Source organism: Neovison vison, chromosome 7 (genome assembly GCF_020171115.1).
Source record: "Neovison vison isolate M4711 chromosome 7, ASM_NN_V1, whole genome shotgun sequence".
NCBI lineage: Eukaryota > Metazoa > Chordata > Mammalia > Carnivora > Mustelidae > Neogale > Neogale vison.
The window spans coordinates 117,561,618-117,583,743 of NC_058097.1; the positions used below are offsets into that span (position 1 = coordinate 117,561,618).

A 22,126-nucleotide genomic window follows, 5' to 3' on the forward strand; every position below is an offset into this window, starting at 1 on the left:
AGCTCAGATGTGGCCTCAGGTTGGCTCAGGAGTTGTGGCTTTGCTTGGGTTTGCAGCTGAAGTCTAAAAAATATAAGGACCTCAAGCCAACTTCCTCAAGTCTCCCAGTGAGTGGTGGCAGCTTGACTGAGGTGTAGGACACTGAACCCCCTCATGGCCAGTCCAGCTCTATAACCACTAGACCACACAGTCAGTGTTCAATGTGCACTCAGCAAACCTCAAGCTCCAGGCTGGGAGAAACAGATTTTCCAAAAACAGAGCTCTCTTTGTGAACAATTCAGCAAAAATTCTCTTTCCAGCTGTGAGTAGAGGACTCATGTTGCAAATGCTGGTGTTAATTAAAAACATCCACCTTCTACAGTTTCAACAACAAGAGAAAAGTACCACGTAGGATGTGTTCCCAAGCACTCCTCCCCGAAGCACTTATAAATATGATTTTATTTATAACACGGGCTGCTGAGGTTCAGGCAGATATTATCGTTCCCCATTTTCAACCCCCCAGTGGAAGAGTTGGGCCAAAGGAGACAAATGCCATGGGTCCCAATTTGTACAGACCAAAATTAGCATCAGAAGAAGAAACCAAAATACTGTTCATGTCCAGAGCATGAGCTAAGCTGTTCAACTTTCCGTGTTCCTATCAGGAAATTTACTCCCTTGAAATCAAATGTTTATCTGTTGAGTCACTAAAAAACTTGTTTCACGTGGGCTCTTCGGTCCTTCAGACATGAACAAAATGCAGTGTGACGAGGCCAGGCACATTCCACCAAGGGCGACCTCCGTATATTAATAATTGGGGTATTGCACTATACTTCCCTGTATTCTCATTATAAGTTTATTAGGAAATCTTTATCTGAGCTGGTCTTGAGATCGTGAGATCAGCAAGACTGAACTGCCTTTCTTCCTCAGCTTGTCTCTGTTGGTGAGTCTGTCCTGCTTTTTCACACATGCACCAGACAGGAAAGAATCGAGCCAAACCCACATTGTTATGAATGAATTTCTTTGTTTTTAATCTCACACAGTTTAAAATACAATATGAAATCAGGCTACAGTATATAAAAAACTCTCCAGCAAAATGATGTGCCAGCATCAGCTACTAAAATAAACAAACAAAAAAACTCCCCCATAAGAAATTTTTTTTTGCATTAAAAAAAAAACACATAGACACTTTCGCTACATCTCTAAGCTACCTCAGTTCTGATTTTTAAAAAGCACCTGCTTTTCCTTTTTTCATCTTGCTTTTAAATTTTCAGCTTTTTAAAAAATATAAATTATATGAAAATACAAGTTGGAAAATAGTCAAACACAATATAACATCTTTTTCACCCCTATACTTCTCAGCTTAAAAAAAAAAGTATTCTTAAAAAAAGTTCAGTAACTGAGGCAGTATTCCTGATAGAGATAATTCCATTTTAATATATATATACTTTATATATGTATATGTATACATATATTTATGGTTCCTTGAAACTTCTTTGGAATGTAGATATAAGTTCAACACATTTATATAGACCCCAACAGAAAGCAGCACGCACAGCATGACTAGAACAGAGAAGGTGTGATTTTTCACCATGAAGATTAGGCAGGTTAATGCTCTAAAACCCGGAGTGTTCGTCTCCAAAGTGAGGAAAAGCACATCTGATCTTTGAATGCTACCTCCAATCCCCAAAGCCACAAAACCAGGGCTCTGTGTAGGGAAGTCCCTCCTCTGCTTGGAGAAGGAAACAAAAGTGACCCCAAACCCGACAGCCAAAACCAACATGGGTTAAGGCATCTCCAGGAAAATAAGGGTTTCATCAGCTCAACCAGATTTGCCCATACTTCCTCTGAAGTTAACATGTGTTTTTAAAAAGCATAAATGCAACAATTCTGCTACATTTCCAGTGTATAAACCACCCACCACTCTTCCTGGGATGGTCTCTGGCCCCTGGACAGAAGGAGAAAAAGCATCTGGCCAGATGGACAAAGCTGTCCCTAACTAGCGCACTATCTACAAATACTGAAAATGGTGGACCTAGAGAGAGAGGCATCTTAGCAAACAAGCAGTAGAGGAGCAGGAGGAGGCACTTTCTTATCTCTTATCTGCTACGGAGTTCTTGCAGGACTTAGACATGCTCACGCAAGGGGAGTTTCCAGCAGAAACGCAAGAGGAAAGGTGGGTACACTGAGAAAGTCACGTGCTGCCTGCTTGCAAACAGCAAGCAAGACCGATGCCCTGCCTTGGTTCTACTCTTGCCTGTTGCTGAAATGTGGAAAGACTTAACCGAAAAACCCAGGTATTATTTTAGCGGCAGTTCTACATGTCTGCAAGCATGCACACACGCACACGCACATGTGCGCACACACGGACGTGCGCGGGTACACACACACACGCCTTTGCCAGTGCCCAACAAAGATCCCATAATCTAAGAGAAAATGACGTAATCCAACAGTTCTGCCTAACACTCCCTGAGCAGCTCCTAAAATATTCAAGAGCTTCATTAAGGCACCTACACCCGGAAGAAGATGAGAATACATAGCTGGGCCAACTCTGCCTTTGCTTTCCAAGGAGACACTCCGATTTAACAGTGTGAGGAGACTAATGAATCACAGAGCTGGTTTCCTGATAATTCAGGGTCTGCAAGAGGACCTGGGAGTAAACAACCCACTTTCTGGAAGCTATGCTAGCAGGTAGTTAGTACTTCTGGTCTCTGCCTTGGAGCCAAGGAAGGGCTCACCCTGAGAAGCCCACCTTAAATATCTCTTCACTTCTCCTACTCTCCTTGAGAGCTGTCCCTCCGTCGTCATCCTTTTTAATCAGGCATCTATGGGGGGGGCGGGGTTCAAGTGTTTTAGGCACTTTTCTTCACTGGTTAGATGTTGGCTCCCACCCTCCCCGCCCTGGAAAAGACCCAAACCTCTGCAGACCACCCTTCAGCACTGCCCCAGTGAACGGAGTTTGTCGTTGAGCTTTGGAGGAACCAGAAATCTACTTGAATTGCACGGACCACCTCATTTTCTTCCCTCAAGCTCCTTTTCTTATGTTTCTTTTGCCTTCAAGTCATTTGTCTCTTCTGCAATAATTAACCTTCACTTACCCAGTGCCAAGATAACAGATCCAAGCACGGGCCGGATAGGGTCTGCACTCTTCTCGCTGCGTGCACGGTCTACTCAACACCTGACTCCACCCGCTGACACTCCTCAAAGGGAAGCCATGCATTTCTCCTCCCAAAGACAGCCACGCCACATTTTACTTCCACGCAACCTTAATTTCCATTGTTCCTAAAACCCAGGACATCTAAATGGCTTTGCCAGCCACTCTCCATCTCATGGCATGATTGCATTGCTCTTTCTCTCACCACTCGGAAAGTCGGACATTTCTCTCCACTGGGGAACAGGGTGGGGGGAAGCAATAAACGTGGGATGCCGGGACAATGAGACATAAAGGAGAAAGTGTAGATGAGTGCTGGTGTGGGATGACAAGCATTCAGGACTTACTTCCTAAGACCTGAGGGGTAATACCCACGCACACAGCCTTTATTCCAAGTCATATATGTTACAGGTATAGAACCGATAAAGAACCAAGTCACTCTTCCTCCTTCGATCTCTTTTCTATGACCTCAACAGTGCTCCTACATTGACTGTGGTCCAAAACCAGGGCTGCAAAATACATTCAGTTCAAAGACTTAATGCTTCTTAGTTCAATGTTAAGTCCAAACCCCGAGAATCCACTAATGACAAGTAAGTAGAGGGGCGTGATCGTTTTTTAAAACACAGATGAAATTCACGTGCACGGGTCTCTTGTACCCAAATCAGCATGATTTTTTTTCCTTCATATAGAAGTCACATGAATTTGGGATCCCCGATCTCAGTGACAGCACTTTGCATTTCCAGTGGGGTCTATATAAACAGTTTCCTTGCACTGTGACAGAATCTTCAGCCGGCAAATAAAAAACAAACTTGCATGATACCGCAATACTGAGACCACCTTAGAGCTTAAGACGATTTTTAAGAAAAAAAAAAAAAATACTGGCACAAAATTTAATAAAATAAATTTTAACACAAAAACAGTTTGGGATCCTCCCCACTGAAGTCCATCTTTGTTTCAAAAGTTGAGTAAAAAGTAAACAGTCCTTGGTTTTTAGTGCATCTCCCAAACAAATGTTTTATCCCACCTCCCTCTTTTTTGCCCTCCCAGACCTAAAACCAAAAGCAAATTAATTGCCTTTTCATGGGTCTCATAACTCCTGATGTGTCAATTTCTTTTGCTAACAGGTCCATAACTCAAGACATGCCTTTTTTTTTCACGGACAATTTTTAAAAAATAATGGGACGTGTTAGTCTCCTCCTCCCTTAAGCCAGATCCTTCGAGCTTCTAAGAAGAACCCTTCTCTCTCTCTTTCTCTCTCTCTCCCTCTCCTGAAAATTTGCTCAAGAATTTCTCATCCCACCCACCCCACAAGCCCTGGCTCTCTTTTTCCAACTGCTCACAATTGATTAAGCTGCAGCTCACTTAGCTCCCCACCCCTGAATGTAAAAAATGAGTTCTGGAAAATTAAAAATAGAATAACGATTAAAAATTAAGAGTCCGACCAACATGGTTGTTCTTCGAAATGTCTCAACAGAGTTTTCCCCGACCCCTTGGGTGTCCGTCACTCGTCGGCATCGGGTTTGACATCCAGCATGGCGTGGAGCTCCTCGGGCGTGTATCCCAGAAGGCTTTGTAGGTCGCACACAAAGCGGTACACGTAGCGTTTACCCGCTGTCTTGTGGATGATGTTTTTGTCATAATAGTAGCGTAGGCCACGGCTCAGTTTCTCATAATTCATCTTGGGCTTGTTTTTCCTTTTTCCCCATCTCCTGGCCACCTGAAATTAAACGAATAAAAAACTGAAAAAGAGACGGGGTAAAAACCTAGAGGATAACCCAAGTAGACACGCTAATATGCCCGTGTATCCATCCATTCGTGGTGACCCGTGATGTCTAAGGAAGATGGGTGGAGACTCACGTGCACGGGAGATCTTTTTCTCACCCATCTATTCTGAATTCCCATTTTTAAGAAATGGGCAAGATTCTTTAAATTAATGAAAATACATTGATCCTGTGTTTCTGTGTAATGAAGTGCTGGGAAGTATTAAAGTATTGAGGGAAAAAAAAAGACAACACTACAAACTCTCCTCTTTCCTTATGTTGCTGGTAGGCTATGCTCGTTTTGCAAGCGTGAAATTTAGTGTGAGGGAGTGGAGCCGATCATGCCTGTGTTTCATCAAAGGGCAGCATTTTTTCTGTACTGGGCGTGTTATCTTCTCTTGTCCGCCAGACCAGAGATGTTGCCTCTCTTGTTCAGTGTTTTCAGTTCTGTCATGCTCAGACTAGGGCTTGGCACAGATATGCATTTGTGGAAAATGATATATTAACGAACAGATTGTACTGATCTTCCAAGACCTCTTGAACTGTCCGATCCATTCCAGAAAAGGCAACCCAAATGTATGAAGGGCCCACAATGTGAAACTCAGAACACAAATGGGCAGTGTAGCTATGTCCTCTGCTGTCTGAAGGATGCAACTCAGTCTCAGACAGGCTACGTAACTGGCTCGAGATCATACAAGCACCGAGGGGCAGAGGTGGAGCTGGAATCCTAGGAAATGTCATCCCGGCCCACGTAACCACTTTCCAGAGTTCCAGAGTTCACTCTCATCCCCCTTCCACACCGTGCTCGCTCGTCACTCCCTTCTTACCTCATCTGGGTCAGAAAGCTTGAACTCCCAGCCATCTCCTGTCCAGCTGATAAAAGACTGACAGGATTTATCAGTGAGTAATTCCAGAAGAAACTGCCACAGCTGGATTGGTCCACTGCCTGAAAACACAAGCCATTGTGAATCATTACAACAGACGCTCGGCAGCACCAGCAATGAATCCCATTACACAGCGCCCCTCCTGCCTCCTCTCCAGTCCGTCCAGCCCCCGGAGGATGAAGGCAGCATACAGCACAAAAGTTGAAGGAGGTACTGTGAGTTCACAAGGACTGAAAGGTGAAAAACTTTCTACCTGCCCCCCCTCAAAAAGCACTTACAATATACCATTGTCTTATCAATATTATTTGGATTGACTTAACGGTCAGTCCATTTTTACTGCAATGAAAATTCTAGAAAGAAAATTACTGGCTCTATCCTCTGAGACATTCTAAGGCAGCATAATCCTTCGTGCCTTCAAGAACTAAGTCATGCAGTATAGACAAAAGGTTGATATCCAGGATCTATAAAAAACTCCTCAAACTCAACACACACAAAACAGACAATCATATCAAAAAACGGGCAGAAGATATGAACAGACACTTCTCCAATGAAGACATACAAACGGCTATCAGACACATGAAAAAATGTTCATCATCACTAGCCATCAGGGAGATTCAAATTAAAACCACATTGAGATATCACCTTACACCAGTTAGAATGACCAAAATTAGCAAGACAGGAAACAACATGTGTTGGAGGGGATGTGGAGAAAGGGGAACCCTCTTCCACTGTTGGTGGGAATGCAAGTTGGTGCAGCCTCTTTGGAGAACAGTGGTGGAGATTCCTCAAGAAATTAAAAATAGAGCTTCCCTATGACCCTGCAATTGCACTCCTGGGTATTTACCCCAAGGATACAGATGTTGTGAAAAGAAGAGCCATCTGTACCCCAATGTTTAGAGCAGCAATGGCCACGGTCGCCAAACTATGGAAAGAACCAAGATGCCCTTCAACGGACAAATGGATAAGGAAGATGTGGTCCATATACACTATGGAGTATTATGCCTCCATCAGAAAGGACGAATACCCAACTTTTGTAGCAACATGGACGGGACTGGAAGAGATGATGCTGAGTGAAATAAGTCAAGCAGAGAGAGTCAATTATCATATGGTTTCACTTATTTGTGGAGCATAATGAATAGCATGGAGGACATGGGGAGATAGAGAGGAGAAGGGAGTTGGGGGAAATTGGAAGGAGAGGTGAACCATGAGAGACTATGGACTCTGAAAAACAATCTGAGGGTTTTGAAGGGACGGGGGGTGGGAGGTTGGGGTACCAGGTGGTGGGTATTATAGAGGGCACAGATTGCATGGAGCACTGGGTGTGGTGCAAAAATAATGAATACTGTTATGCTGAAAATAAATTTTAAAAAAAAGTTAAGAATGAGAGTCATAAATTTAAAAATGAAACATTTAACACTGTATACAATTAGAATAATATACATTTTACTTTTAAAATAAACAGATAAACAAAGAAAAAAAAAGAACTAAGTCATGTTTGCTTTGATTAGTAGTACAGTCATTAACTAAGGAATACCTTGCCACTTCCCATCTTAAGTCAAAGCTCTTAAGTGCTTCTCTGTATTAGAGAGCCTCCAGTCCCTGATTTGTAAGTGACAAGGATTGCTATCCTAAGGTCATCAACAAGGACACAGAGGTTAGACATTCTTTCCGTCATAAGGTCATAATACTCTCTACCACCATCCCATTCCCCCAGGCCACTTACAGGCAGCCTCACAAACTAAGAAAGGAGAATATCAGCACTGTATAAGGGATTAACCTGCCACCCACGAAATCTTCAGAGGTCAGGTGAGGACAATCTCAGAAATTCTTCCTGGGTCAGTATATTCTAACTTACACACACACACACACACACACACACACACACACACACACACTCCTCTTGTCTTAGCAATTAACACTGCCAAGATCTTAGTTCTGGAAAGCCAGACACACTCTAATAGTCCACTTATCTCATGCTAAAGGATTTATGCTCATAGATTTCCTTGTAAGATAACTTTCTATTCAGATATGACAATGCTGCCAGTGATTCCAATCTCGTTCATGGGTGTAGCTGGAGGGAGAAACATGGTTTAACATTACAGTTCAAGTCTGTGGTGCTTGCTACAGGTCTACACTTACAACACCATCTTAGAAGCCATCTGGGCAGAGGAGGAAAGATGAAGGAAGCCAGGAGCACTCCAGCTCATACAGGGACACTTGACTTTCTAAGGCTCTCATCCTTAATCTGAGCTTCAGATCTGTCTGATCCAAAGGAAAGTGAGATTTAATGGGAAATAAACTTTCTTCATCTAGAAAGAGAAATGTTCTTATGATCTAGAGGGGTCAACTCTTGTTATACCTTATACTTCTACAGGATATGTTCCCATGCATCATTTTGCTAACTCCTAAAATCCACTCCCCAGCCCTCTCTATAGGCAAGGCACAACAAGTCTTAGTGTTTCCATCCTATTAAGAAACAAAAAGAGGGACGCCTGGGTGGCGCAGTTGGTTAAACGACTGCCTCCGGCTCAGGGCGTGATCCTGGAGTCCCGGGATCGAGTCCCACATCAGGCTCCCAGCTCCATGGGGAGTCTGCTTCGCTCTCTGACCTTCTCCTCGCTCATTCTCTCTCTCACTGTCTCTCTCTCTCAAATAAATAAAATAAAAATCTTTAAAAAAAAAAAAAGAAACAAAAAGAAAAATGTTCAGAAAAGCAAGGTGACTTTGCTCTGGGGCACGGTGTAAACGTGATGGTTCTGGGTCCGGTGCCCAGGCCTCCAGACTCCAAGCAGCAGGGCAACAGCAGCTGACGTGGACATTCACTAGACAGCCAAAGGAAGCATCCCAATCCTCTCCCAACCCCAGCGGCTACCTGCTGGAGGCGAACCCCAGCATGCTCTCCCGCACAGGCCAAGCTAAAACTGGAAGATGAAATAGCTTCACTTCATCCTTCTAAGAATGCACCTTGCACTCTCAAAAACCATCCTGTAAGAAATACCTTATGCATATTCTTGAATGAGATGATCCCGTGGACCTACGAAATAACTGAGCATTCAAAGAAACAGCCCAGAAGGTGACCCCAGGAAAACCTTACCCTCTTCTGTTTCTCAGCCTGTTAAAATGCAGTTTTGCCTACAACTCAGGCATATTGGCAGGTTTCGTGGGCCTTGAGTTCAAGGTACCAGTCACTACTGCCTGCCTGGGCTCACGGGACAAAACGGGACATTATGGGAGGAATCGGTGGAGAAGCCATTCTGGACAGGAGGCATCAGTCCACGTGTCTCTATTAAGAAAGGCTGTGGAATCTCTGCTAGCCAAGAAAATCACAAATAGCCACTGAAACAACCCAGCAAAAGAGCAGGCTTCCGGAAGAAGTGCAAAGAGGACACTACACCCAACAAGACAGCACTGTCTTCCTACTCTTTGGGAGAGAGACAAAACCAGGAACAGTCAACTACTCAGAAACTGCGTGAAGGAGCCCCGGAGTCTGCAGTCAGTCGTCTCCCGGGCCACGCCCATAGACAAGCGACGGAACACGGAGAGATAGGCGTGACTATAAGACCCCAGATGAGGGAAAGTGCAAACGAGAGCTCGGGCGTGTCGCACACTCACGCACACTGGACACTGTGCGTAATGCTTTATGTTCATCTCATTTATTCCTTATAGTAACTCCAAGGAGTAGGTACTAGGACTCGCAAATTTGTTTTCCCATTTTTACAACAGAGGACACTGAGTTCCTGGGTCACTTGTCCCCTGGCCTCGTCCAAGGCCATTCAGAAGTAAAATGGCCGTGAATGGAACCCAGGCGGTCTGACCCCCAAATCCTTTAGCTTAGCACTGCTTTGTCCTTAAATAAGACCCACCCAGAGGCAGAAATCTGAACGGGCTGCCTGGTTGAGAGGAGCCATGGGATAAAAGAAACAACCCGACTTAAAAAAAAAAAAAAATCTCTTCCTCACCACTCACAGCAGACACGGGACACTGGGCTGGCCAGTGGTTCTCCGGATTGACCATCCAACCACTGGGGACCTTGGTGTTCACCTCCAAAGGTGATATGTCCAGCCCCATGAGTCCATCCCCTCCTGGTAGCTGTGAGACTAATGATACTTCACTGTTTCTCCCTCCCACTATTCACCTACAAACCTCTTTCCCATTATCTTCACATTCCCTTGGGGAGTGGAGGGCTAGTCACACCAAGCTCAGCGAAGGGGAAGGAAGGACATTTTGGGATCCTTCTACCCAGGTAAGTCCTAGTCCCTGGCAGGGAGCAGCAGGCAAGACCCAAGTCCCAAAGAGACAGGCTCAGGAACACATCCCAGATCCTTGTCCTTGGGATCCCTAGGGCAGCCAGAAAGTGCAAAGGGGGTGTGTAAGTCCTGTCGCCAGAACCAGCTCACAGAGGCACGGATGTCAGACAGAATTATTGCTGCTCTTTCTCCTGCCCAGTGCCATCTCCCAAACTGAAATGTCAGAGGGACAAGTTCTTTCTGTCTGTGCCAACCCTGCTTCCCTGGGCAGCCAGGGGTGGGAGGGGGCCAGGGTAAACCCTTGTCTGTCTGTGGGTTTGGTGGGTTTTTGTGTGGTTTTTGTTTGCTTGCTTTTTGTTTTTTGGTCTCATTGTGAGTTTTCCTCTGTTCATAAGGAACATAAAACTGTGAAATCTGGGAACTAGGAGCCCAGGCCATGGGTGAGATACTATAAAAGTTTTTTTTACTATTTACAACAAAGGCAAGAGGGAGCCTAAATAGGAAAACCAGATGCCTAACCAAAGCACAGGAACTTGAACAGGGAGGAATGTCTCTTGAAAGCTTCACAACAAGAAAGTCAAAATAGGATGATGTCAGCTCAAGCCTCTGTTCCCTGACTCTGCAAGGAAGATCCCGGAAGCCCAGCCAGGGCTGACGGGCACATGCAAGGCTCCTGCCGTGGGATTCCTAAAGTGGCTGTTTGCCCTTCAGAAAGTGCAGGATGTGGTACCAAATGAAAAGAATCCATGAGATTACCCTCCCCCCCCAAAGATTCCTCCCTTTGGCTAACTCCTAAAGGGCCCTTTTGGTGGTGGGGAGCCGTAAATAGGAAGGACGTGGAATTATTCTCCCAGCTGGAAACGCCAGGTCTCCATAAGAGCTCTGGGTCCGGGGTAGGTCCATTACCGAGCTGGACTTGTGGACAGTCCTGCACAGGAGCCTGGTCATGTTCATTGCAGGTCTGGGAAGGGATATCAGGATCCGCGGAGGGAAGCACACAGCTGGCAGGTAGCTCCAGGATGGCAATGCACACTGGGTGACCCCGCCTGTCCCATCCATGTCTAGGCCCAAGGGAACTTCCTAGGCCCCAGACTTGTTGAAACCCGGAAATGAGACTAGCAGTGCCAGTTACAGATGCTCCCAGAGGATGTTTCTAGATTGCTTAGTGTATCTCAGCCCAAATCCCCGGGGCTGCAGGGCTCCTCCATCCCTTGCCCTTGCTCCAACATATCCTCAAATTGTAAGGGCTCTTCCTCATTCTCCCTGTGCCTCCTCTCACCCCGGGCCCAGCCACATCCACCCACCCAACTAGTCGATGCTCCCAGTGACCTTTGTCCCAGGGAGCAGAGAATGGTACTAAGAATAGTGCCAGTCATGGGAAGGGGGAGTTCACACACTCAATGTGACTCACAATAGTGTCCCTGTCTGGGGGCCCCAAGGCAGTCAACGGCGTCCTTCACCATGCTGCCCCGGGGTGTCACACATCAGGAATCCGGTGGCATCACTGGGAAACTATGCTTCTCAAGTAGAAACTCTCAGCCACAACAACAGAGGGGTCCCTGTTAGAAGGAAGTCTCTCTCCGAAGAAGTGAAGGAGGGAGGGCTACACACACACACACACACACACACACACACACACACACCACTCTCTCTGGCTGGGCCCCGCACACCCTGCTGACTGCTCCCTCCAGCCCCCTCTGGAGTAATGAGATACACTAAGCCCCCTCACCGGCTACAGCTGGGGGATTTCCTCTGCTGGCTTTGTTCTTCTAAGCTTCTGGGTAAGAGGAGAGTTCTTGGTACAATAGTGACAGTCCTGATCTGAAGAACGTGACTGAACCTCAGAAGCAGAAGTGTCAGGTGGGGACCCTCAAGGCACTTGAGATCCAAGTTGTTAGTCTCATTTTTTTTTTTTTTTTTTTTTTAAAAGACAAAACTTCAGGTAAATTCCTTCTCATCCAGGTGATGTTTTAAGTCCCTTCTCCTTGTCTAGGAACTGGAAGGCCCACCATCTCTCTTAAGGAGAGCTAGTTATAAAAAATCCCCTATTGTTTCACTGCTATGGTTGAATGTTCCCCAACTCTGAGTCTAAGTGAACAAGCTCAATACACAGCCATGGGCAAGGACAAGATTTTACTAAGATCCTCCTGGGAACCATCCTTTCCACTTGGCCACCTGTCAATGTCTTCTCATCTTCAGGTGCATGGTCACGGACTCGCTGCTGGTGAACGGCGACCGGGGCTGGACAGCCGTGTTTCCTTTTCCTTTCACCTGCAAGTCCTCACACCCTCGTCCGTGCCCCAGCATGTGGCTAACCTATGAGAGCTGCTTTCCGCGCAGACGGAGGTCAGCACAGGGCAGTCGCGCTCTCTGGTAGCTTCTTTCATGGGTTTGCTTCTACCGAGGCCAAGCCTGATGGTCTGTGTCCTCTGTGCCTGTCTCTCTCGTCACTGGGATGCACGCTTTCACAGCAGAGATGGTGCTTTCTCACTGGTGCAAGGTAAAGCGTAGACGACCCCGAAATACCAATAGTCCGAAAGCGACTTGCTGTTGAATGACACCTGCAGTTGGCCCCCTGGGTGCCCAGACTCAAGCTTCATGAGCCTTCTTTTCTCGGTGGCAGGTATGGGGTTTCAGACAAGAGCTCAACAGACATTTACTGGTTCATGCTGCTGAGACATTCATCCTCCCTCTGCAGAAAGGTGTCTACCCCAGCTGCCTCTCTCTCTCTATTAAACCCTATCTGGGACTAATCAACATGAGTGACTCCCAGGCTGTAGGAGCAACAAGTTCCCCCAAATAAAAACATACCCACACGGCCTGTCCTTTGGGGGTTCATGTGCCACTTTGAGAAGTTAATCTCTTCAGCTTGACTCTAAAAGTCAAATCAAACACCTCAGTGCGAGCAAGACACCACATTTATTTTAACCTATGAAACTCGCATGGTTGGTCACCCTTGCAACAGGGAAGACTCTGCCCTCAGAGCACACATCTGGCAGGTGGTCCTAAAGCAGAGGAACGGGCCTTGACTGCCCCTCCCTTCCACCCAGGTGTCTCTACCCACAGCCAAACGAAGAGGGCAAAAACAGCACACGCGAATCCAGAAATGACCCATCTGCTCACCAATCTACCTTCCTCTGCTGCCACTGTGAAGGTGCCCACCGTGGCTGCTACGGGGTGGGGGGACCCCGGAGCCTCATAAGCACCACGCCCTTCCTGTCAACCCGCTTCTGAACGATCATTCACAGAAGATGCCCAAATCCCTGTCCACTGAGTCCATATGAAATGAAGGTGAATGACAAACAGGAAACCTCCTGACAGTGGCTTGCCCTCTGGACCCAAATCAGCCGTGAAGCTGCCGACATCTTCTACCTGGGGATAAACGACTGTTGGATGGTTTGGCCACCACTGGGAGGATTGTTAAAAGGAAAGGAAGGGCAGAGACTGCTTGATATTTTGGCATGGGGATATGTCTGTAAGTACCTCTTTCCCACTTCTTCGGAATGATGCCCATCTCCTGCCTCCACCCCACCTTGATCTCCTCTCAACTCCAGCACGATCTAACTATGGTACATTGCATAACCAGCCAACAGTGCCTTGGTCCAATGAGTCATATGTTCCATCACTAAGTTCCTGTATCAATGGCTAATAGCTCAAGGGTAGCAGTGGGGCATACAGGTTCTAGTAATTCAGCACACAACCACAAAGAATATTATCTGACAGGGGCTTGAAAAACACTCTCCATGAACATTATATAATGGATGATAACTTCACGAACATGGATGGATTTATTGCCAAAAGGGCCAGCAGCTGACAATGGAAGCCAGTCAGAAAACAGCTCTCAAATCACATGAACTCTGCCTTTGATATCAAGTCTGTGTCCCTGGCGTGTTAGACCAAAAGAGAGAAAGAATTTCAAAAAAATCAAAAACAAACAAACGTGTCAGGCAGTGGAAAACTGGGAGAGGAGAGCAGACAGTACCCTCAGAAATTAAAAATATATATATGCCCAAGGAATGCCCCAAGTGGGGAGGCCAAGCCTCCAGCACTTTGCTCCCACTTCCTCCCTGATTCACTGCATGAACTTATGCAACTAATTTAACCTCTCTGGGCTCTAGTTTTCCCATCCCTAAAATGGAAATAGTTATCCTGTCCTCCCTACTTTATAGAGATGTCCATTGAGTCCCTGTTATTAAAAAACATATAAATATAAATTTAAATACACACACACACACACACACACACACATATGCAGAGGTGGTCACAGTGCTGAACATTTTGGGAACAATATAAAATACAATAGTGGGACTGACTAGAAGAATGAATCAACAGAAAATGTATTTTTGAAAGCACACTTTTCAAAGAAAGACAAGCAAAAAGGATGAAATTTTTAAAAAACAAACACAGCAAAACCACAAGATAAAATTCAATTATTCTTTCAAGAATAAAATTGGCCTTTCTCATGGCAACTTTGGGAAAGGATAACGTTGCAGGCTATGAGTAAGGTTAAAGTATATATATGTGACCTTTTTTAAAAATCCTGTACATGAGAACGACCAGTGTGGATCTGTTCAAGTTTGGGATAACTCTGTGAAGTGCTGGCCCTGATTCAAAGTAGGTGAGCACAAAAAGAACACATGCAAACTGTTTTGCAAGTGAAAGTATGACAGACACTTACGGTTTGGGGAAATCTTGGCCACAGACAGACTTAGATCCTCTTTTCCCCGCAATGTGCTTTTCTCCCTAATCATTTATGCTCCTCACAAAATACACTCTACCTCATTATTATGTAGGGCTGACCCAGGAATGCAACAGCATTGCCGCCAACGTCGGGCCAAGAGACAGATCCCACGCCATGAACTGAAGGTAAAGCCAAAGGTCCTGTCCAGCTAATCAATGTCCAAGACAGACCGGGACACAAGCCCAGATGGCGGGCCACAGGTCGGCCAGGCTGCCCCACCTGGGACAGACAAAAGCGAGGTTCCCCAGCCCGTCTGTCTCGGTCCTGAGAACAAGACCGCTCCACGCTTTAGCGTGGGGAGGAAAGACCCTTGTTTTTGCATGGGTTCCTCGCACCTGCATGTTTCAAGTCCACCTGTGTGGGGGTGGAAGGAGAAAGGAGACTGGTCTTCTCTTAAAGGGGCAGCCTATATTCAAATGCAGCGCCCCCTCCCTCCAAACCCAAGGGCTCTGTCTAACCGTACTCAACCTACCACTGAGACACAGACTTGGACCGAGAGCTGGGGAAGCTCAAGTCAGGAAGTGGGTTCTTCAGAGCTTTTCCTTCTGATGTCTTCTAGGTAACTGACTGTTTTCAGAAGTCACCAGAAATGGGTTACATTTGGATTTGAGGGTATGGGGTGAGAATTTTGTTCGAAACCCAAGAAATGCTTATTCGAACCAATGCAAATGTCTAAAAACAATGCCTCACTATGATGTATCGAGGTAACAGGAAGAAAGAGAGATGTGTTCGTTGATTAGGCTTAGAAAGACGAAGTTGAGGAGTCTGAAACCCATAGTTTGTGGCCTGAGTGGAACCTCTGGGATTTATTTTATCCTTGCCATATAGTTGCACCTGCATATCAAGGGTCAGAGGAATGACGAGCAAAGTCTGCTAGAAGTTTTGGGGAGGTGACATACATCCCAAGTGGTCTTCGGGGCACCGAAGTTTTCAAACTCTAATCCAGAAAAGAATTTCCACGCACCCCCCAAATGTAAGACATGGTCGCCAGATTGGGTTGGACAACAAAGAGAATGTGAATGACAGCAAGGGGCAACAGAAGAAACATGTTTTGTTCCACCGTCATGTGAAGAGCTGAGAACGTCCTACCTACGCCTTGCTTTTAAAGAAGAAAGGACCGAGGACGTGGCCTTGGGGACTTGCACAAGAGACTGCACCCACCTCAGCTCTGAATGTCAGTCCCCTCCACGGGGCTGTGCCCCATGGGCACCGCTCCAGCAAAGAGCCTTCGGGCCTCCCGCCAAAGTTCAAACTTTCACATTCACTCACCTTAGGAGAACTTTCACTCTTGTGATTCTCAGGGAGAGTTAAGTCACACAGAAGACAATGCCATATGCTTTGTTAGAGTCAACAGTATAAATGCACAGAGCTCTGAAGCCTACCGCTGGCCACCGAGAGCATCGGGACCAGGGTCTGGAGCCCCACTGTACTACCAGCCAAACAGAAAAGAATGCCAGCCTATCTGACAACACACAATCATCAGTCGGGCGTGATGTGGTAAGTCACCTGAGCGGCGACAGCCAAGACAAGAGGAGACCGAGACCTCCCACTGCAGGAGGGAACATGGGCTCCTCCACTGGGCAGCTTTGACCTGAGGGTTTCCCGGGAGCCTGGCCAAACCCTCCTTGGACCCGAGCTGCAAAGGGAGCCTCTTCCCTATCCAGATCCTCCTTCCCTCTCTCCTTTTCCAGGGAAGAGATCTGCAGCATGGTCGAAAGCCTCCCCTGCCCTCCCTGGCCATCCCCCACTTTGTCCTTCCCAGAAACCCCTCACACACCAACAAGTCTTGCGAGTCTAACTGCGTCTTGCCATCTGTACCTTTGCAGACCCCAAACAACACAGGAACATGTCCCTGAGAGTGACTGTTTCCCAACTAATTGTCTGACAACATGAAAAACTTCAAAAGGCATCTTCCTTGTGGTTTTCTGTGTGACTTCAGGCTGGACCTCTTTCCCTGTCTGAACCTTGATTCCCTCATTGGTACAGAATGAGGGAATGACTAAAGCTGCCTTGTGCGGTTGTTGGTGACAGTTTAAAAAAAAAAAAAAAAATAAAGGGTAATGTACATGAAAGAGACTAGGACACAAGGGGAGCTTAATGCACCCGTGGGCTGAGCTGAAGAGCTGAAATGACCTGATCCGATATTAAGAATCTTCTGTGCCCTAAGTCACTGCTACCAATTACTGGCATTTACTAAATAAAATACACTGTCCCCTGACCTCAAGGAATATAAATATAGAATTATAGCAGAGGGGCCCCTGGGTGGCCCAGTCGATTAAACACATGCCTTGGGCTCAGGTCACGATCCCGGGTCCTGGGATTGAGTCCCGCGTCACGCTCCCTGCTCAGCGGGGAACCTGCTTGTCCCTCTGACTCTGCCCTTCCCCCATCTTGTGCACGCTCTTTCTCTCTCAAATAAATAAAAAATAAAATCTTCAAAAAAAGAATTATATGGGAAAGGTGAAGGTTGGGGGATAATACGGAACAGCGGTACTCGCTATGTGTCTAGCAAGGGTTCCGGGTGCTTTCCACAAACTCTGCCTTCAGTGCTCCCAACAACCCCCTGAAATAGAAACTATTATTATCAGCATCTTGCCGATGGGAATCCCAAGGCACAGGAAGGCAAGCCTGCCTGAGGTCACACGTGGTCCAAGGCAGAGCCGGACCACACTCAGGCTGCCTGGCTCCCAACTCTGGCTCTTCACGCCTATGGGAAACATACCAGGGCTCACGGAGCCTGGCAAGGCCTCCCTCTCGGATTCTTTACCAGGACTGAGACGAGAAGGCAGTTCCAGGGGACAGGCTGTACAACCAGGGGGCTGCACAGGAAAGCTGCTGTTGGCAGGACGGGAAGAGAACAGCTTCCCTTGAACGGAGTCCGTAGGTGGAGGGACCAGTGAATGTGCCACTCTTTCCCTGGAGCAGCGAAGGCCATCCAGGAGAAAGATGCCAAGGGGCACCAGGCATCTGGGACCTCTGGCAGGGCCTTTCCCAATGGAAGCTGCAGGGAGTTTCCCGGGCCTGCTGGTGAAGGGCCACAAGGTACCAAGGCCTCGGCAGCACCCGGGCTGAATTTGGCTCAGTGGAAACATTTTACTTCAAAGACAAAAAAGGTGGAGCCTCCAACTGGAGACAGAGCTGAATTCCAGAACAGTCACCACCCAGTTCCAGCCTCTGTAGTTAGATTTGGTTAAAGAAACAGTGACCCACAAAATGCGAGACTTCGGGACACCTCCCAAACAGGCAGGGGGCCTGTCCCCAGCAGGAAGGGGTCACCTGGCGAGTTTCCTGCCATCCCAAATCCACACACCCACTCAGCCTCTGGTGGCTGGAAACAGCACCAGGGACACGAGGCATGTTTTGTGAAGTGGAAATGGGTAGAGTCAGTTTGCAAGGTGTTGCTGTAACTGAATTAATACAAGGAGGGGGTTCAGTCCGCAGAGGCCTTCATAAACAACTGGCGGAAAAGGGGAACCTCCCTTTCCATATTTTTTTAAAAGACATTTAGGGGAGGGAAGGAAAAAAAAAAAAAACAAAAACGAACAGGGAGGCCGAATCCTGCTACCCTGTGATCTTTGTCTGCTCGTGGCAGAGGATGAAGAACGGTCAGAAAGCCAAGCAGGAGGCAGGGCAGTGAAAGTGCTCTATGGGGCCCCAGAAAGGGACTTCTCCTCTCTCAAGAGGCTTACCTCCCCCATGCTCCAAAATATTTTCCCATCAGTCTCAGCACTGGGCAGCATATTAACCCACAGCACAGAGAATGGGAATCCCACCCAGCTTCTGAGATGCTGGTCCCATTTGGGCCACAGGGGTCCTCCTGGCTTCCTGCAACCTGGTAATCACCGGGCCTCTGAGCCAGAAAGGCGAGACACTCTCTCTGGGCCACTATTTCTCATTTCTAAGCTCTTTTCTTTTTTTCAGGTGCTGCCCAAGGATACTCCACAGGGAGACTGTGATGGACCCCCCTGAAAGCCTGAGGGCCAGCTCCAGCTTTGCCTGCCCAAGAACCTCAGGGCCCCAGGAAAAGGCAGCTCAGGCCCCAAAAAGGGACCAGAGTTCTATATTCATGTCAACAAGTTGTTTCTTCTTCAATTCACAGTCTTATACTGATAGCATTTGTACAGGCACAATATTCTAGAGCCTGGGTCGGGTAATCACCCTTCCCTTCACCCTCAAATTAAAAAGCTCCATGCTGTTCCTAATAACATACCCACCTGGGTTTAGAATTTTAGAACTCTTGTGCACAAATTCACACTGCACTGTGACCCCTCTCCCCTTTCCTGATCAGGAACACAGGCTCGAACCAAAAGCTTCCTTAGTTTTTATTTGTACCCGAGTGCCCTGAGAGTGTTTTGCAATCCAGTTTTGCTTCAGAAAACTGTGATTTCAGGTAACGCTGCCAAATCTCAGGTTTCATTCTGCACTGAAGGGCTTTGAAGCACTTCCTTTGCAATGAAGTTGTTTATTTTCAAAAACATGTTTTAGCAGCAGCTCTGGGTTACTGAACCCTAAAACTTAACTACGGGCCAGATCTCCAAGGTTCTGGGCTTGGCCTAGGGACTTTCTTACTGTATGACTTGAGACTGAGCTCCTAGGATTTGGCAAGATTTCTTTGAGGCCAGAAGCAATTTGAGAGGACCTAGAGAGAATGTACGGGGCTTCTTCTTCTACGGGACTAGCACTGTGTTTGTGCGTGTATGTATGTGTGATGTTTCATACAAAAGTATCTAAAAGTTGAATTTCAGATAGTGCCAGATTGAGCCATAAGGAGAATGAGGGATTGCATTTTCATGGATCTGCGCAGCACTAGAAGACAGAATTTAGTGACGGTTGACAAGTAGCTTTGGGTTTAGCCTTTTTCAGGCTTCCGGATGAAAAAGAGACCCTTGCCACCTCGTTCACAATGTCGCAACTGTGGGTGGGGACATACCCGGGCACGGGAGAACAATGGCTTTAATACCAGGCCGGCTCAGGAACAGCTGCAGAAGTGCTAGGAAAAGATGTCTTATCTGCGGCGATGCCTTATCTGTCTGGCAATCTGGAATGAAGTTCAGTGAAGGTGACTTGTAGGCCGATGACTCTAGATTGAAGCCAAAGGCTAGTACTATGTCCTACACGGCCCTAACCCATATACAATTGGTAACAAGTGCTAATTGGTAACAAGTGAGACTCAAGGCCCCCTACTCTACTGTAGGAAAGCAACTGAGATAACCCATAAGTATTCTCTTTCTTTAACACCAAGAAAGATTTCCTGGTCGAGTGAGACATCTGGCACTTAAGATTCAATTCAGGAGCTATTTCTGTGTACATGCCAATTATCTGGTCTTGAAGAAGTTACTTTTTGTGCCTCAGTTTCACCATCCATTAAATGGGGCTGGGAGAGAAGAGACTACCAGTTGACAATCCAGTATATTTTTCTATAGCTACTGCATTTGGGAAAAACAAAAACAAACAAATAAACAAATAAAATCAGAGATCCCTACCTTTTTCAGGGATCTGGAAAGCATTTTGCTTAGGTCTATTAAATTGATAGAAAACACTGGGGCACTTCTCTCAGATTGTTTTGTAATTAGATGGGGTTCATAATGTATCTTCAAACAAGAAAAAATGGAGCTTTCTGATTATATCAGTCTGATAACCGTAAGCAGTTCACAGTAAGGTAAGAAGGTACATTTTGGCGGAAGCCAGCACTGCATTTGATGTATTCTTAACTCCGCGCACAGGCAGGCTTTCAAGCCATGTTATCTGCCCCCACATCTTGACCTAATTTAACAAGTTGCCATGGGAGCCCAGTGAAGGTTGATGCAATTTTCTTATCTTCGGAGGAAGAATGTAACTGTGCAAGAGAATGTGAAAATTCAGTTTCTAACTGATTTCCACACGTACAGTGCAGTAACGAAGACATCACATGAAGAAGTGAAATGTATTCCTTTGAAGGTGATATAGACAAAGGCCCCCTGCGTGTAATGGCAGGGAAATGACTCTCTTCCCGGCTTGAGGGAGCCATGTGTACACACTGTAGTTCAGGCAAAATAATGCTGATATAACGGTGTCACTGCTCCTACGGGGCGGCCACATATACTCTGGAGTATTGGGATTTTGAGGGAATGAACAAAAAGGAGGCAGCATGTGAACTAGAAAATGGGTCTGATTTTTATGAGCAATAAAAAGTTTGCCAGCATTCAGCCAATGCTTTCTACTTTCCAAAGCACTTTCCAAACTTCAGCTCACCTTAACACATCTATATAAGGTCAGGTGTAAGGTCATGCTCCCAGGCTGGTGGAGGGGGCTGCCTAGGGATGTTCCTCTATCCCTCTCCCTGCTCCCTAGGATGTACCTGGAATGATGAGGGACTAACAAGGAACATGCAAGGGCAAGGGAACCACCGTGTAGAATTAGTCTGCAGGGTGGACAGATACTCGCCAGGCACTGAGCCCAGGGTAAACATCACCAAAATTTCAGCTGGCCCCCACATGCCTTACAAATCCTGACTTTCACTCAGACCACAGCATGAAGAAAATCCAGTCCAAGTCTAAGGACAATTATAATATCTTGAATTCGACCAGATAATGAACCTCCCAAGGGCAACTGGCCCTTATCTACACTCGACATGTGCTCAGAAACATTTGGTGAAACAACGGATTTATTAAAACAGAGCTCCTGGCACCCCATGTCTAGTACAACGTCTAGCACTTATTTGTTTAATTAATTGATTTAGTTAAATTACATTTTCACAGATCTCCCACCACCAAGATAAGGATGAACACTTCCACTTCACTAAAAGTAGAAAAGGGTACAAGGTAAATTTGCCTAAAATCACACAGTGTGCTAGAACTGGGGCGGGGGAGGGGGCAGGGGACTTCTGTTTTCTGGGCTATTGTTCTTACCACCGTCTGAGATGGTGGGAACAGTTACATCCCCAGGGTCAGAGAGCAACACTGGGTGGTGAGATGCTTAAAACGTACTTTTAAATTCAAGAGACCTTGAATTTAGTCTTCGAGACCTTTCACTAAGTCACCTTGGCTTTTCTTCCACTCACTGAATGTTTTATTCCCTTAGAGAGAGAGGAAGACAGAGAGACAGAGGGAGGAGGGGGGGCTGCTGAGAGCACCTTTTAAAAAAACCCATCCAGATAAAGGGGGCCATCCATCATAACTGAGACCTCCAGGACATACCTACATTTGTGCTAAGAGAACTTTCTAACGCTCTTATCGGTTTGGCTGTGAGTGTAGACCGCCAGAGAAGATTCTCGGGCAGCCCACTGATGTTAGCTATCTTGACTGCAGTTCATGTCTCTAATTTGTATTTCATATTTGTTCCTAGTTCTTAGAATTTCCAACTCATCCCTTTCTGTCTCACCCTGAAAC

At 46.4% G+C, this 22,126-nt stretch overlaps 1 protein-coding gene across 3 annotated transcripts in view; it reads right to left on the bottom strand.

Moving 5' to 3' along the window:
* Positions 1-983: 983 nt before the first annotated feature.
* The window catches only part of ETS1 (ETS proto-oncogene 1, transcription factor), a 129,891-nt gene continuing 108,748 nt past the window's right edge, over positions 984-22,126 (bottom strand). For all 3 annotated transcript variants that reach the window (XM_044258188.1, XM_044258189.1, XM_044258190.1), the window contains 2 exons: positions 5,715-5,833; positions 984-4,844 (listed from right to left, as the gene is read on the bottom strand). In XM_044258188.1, the coding sequence (XP_044114123.1) occupies positions 4,629-4,844; positions 5,715-5,833 (335 nt within the window). In that variant the 3' untranslated portion in view covers positions 984-4,628. The remainder of the gene's footprint in view (positions 4,845-5,714; positions 5,834-22,126) is intronic.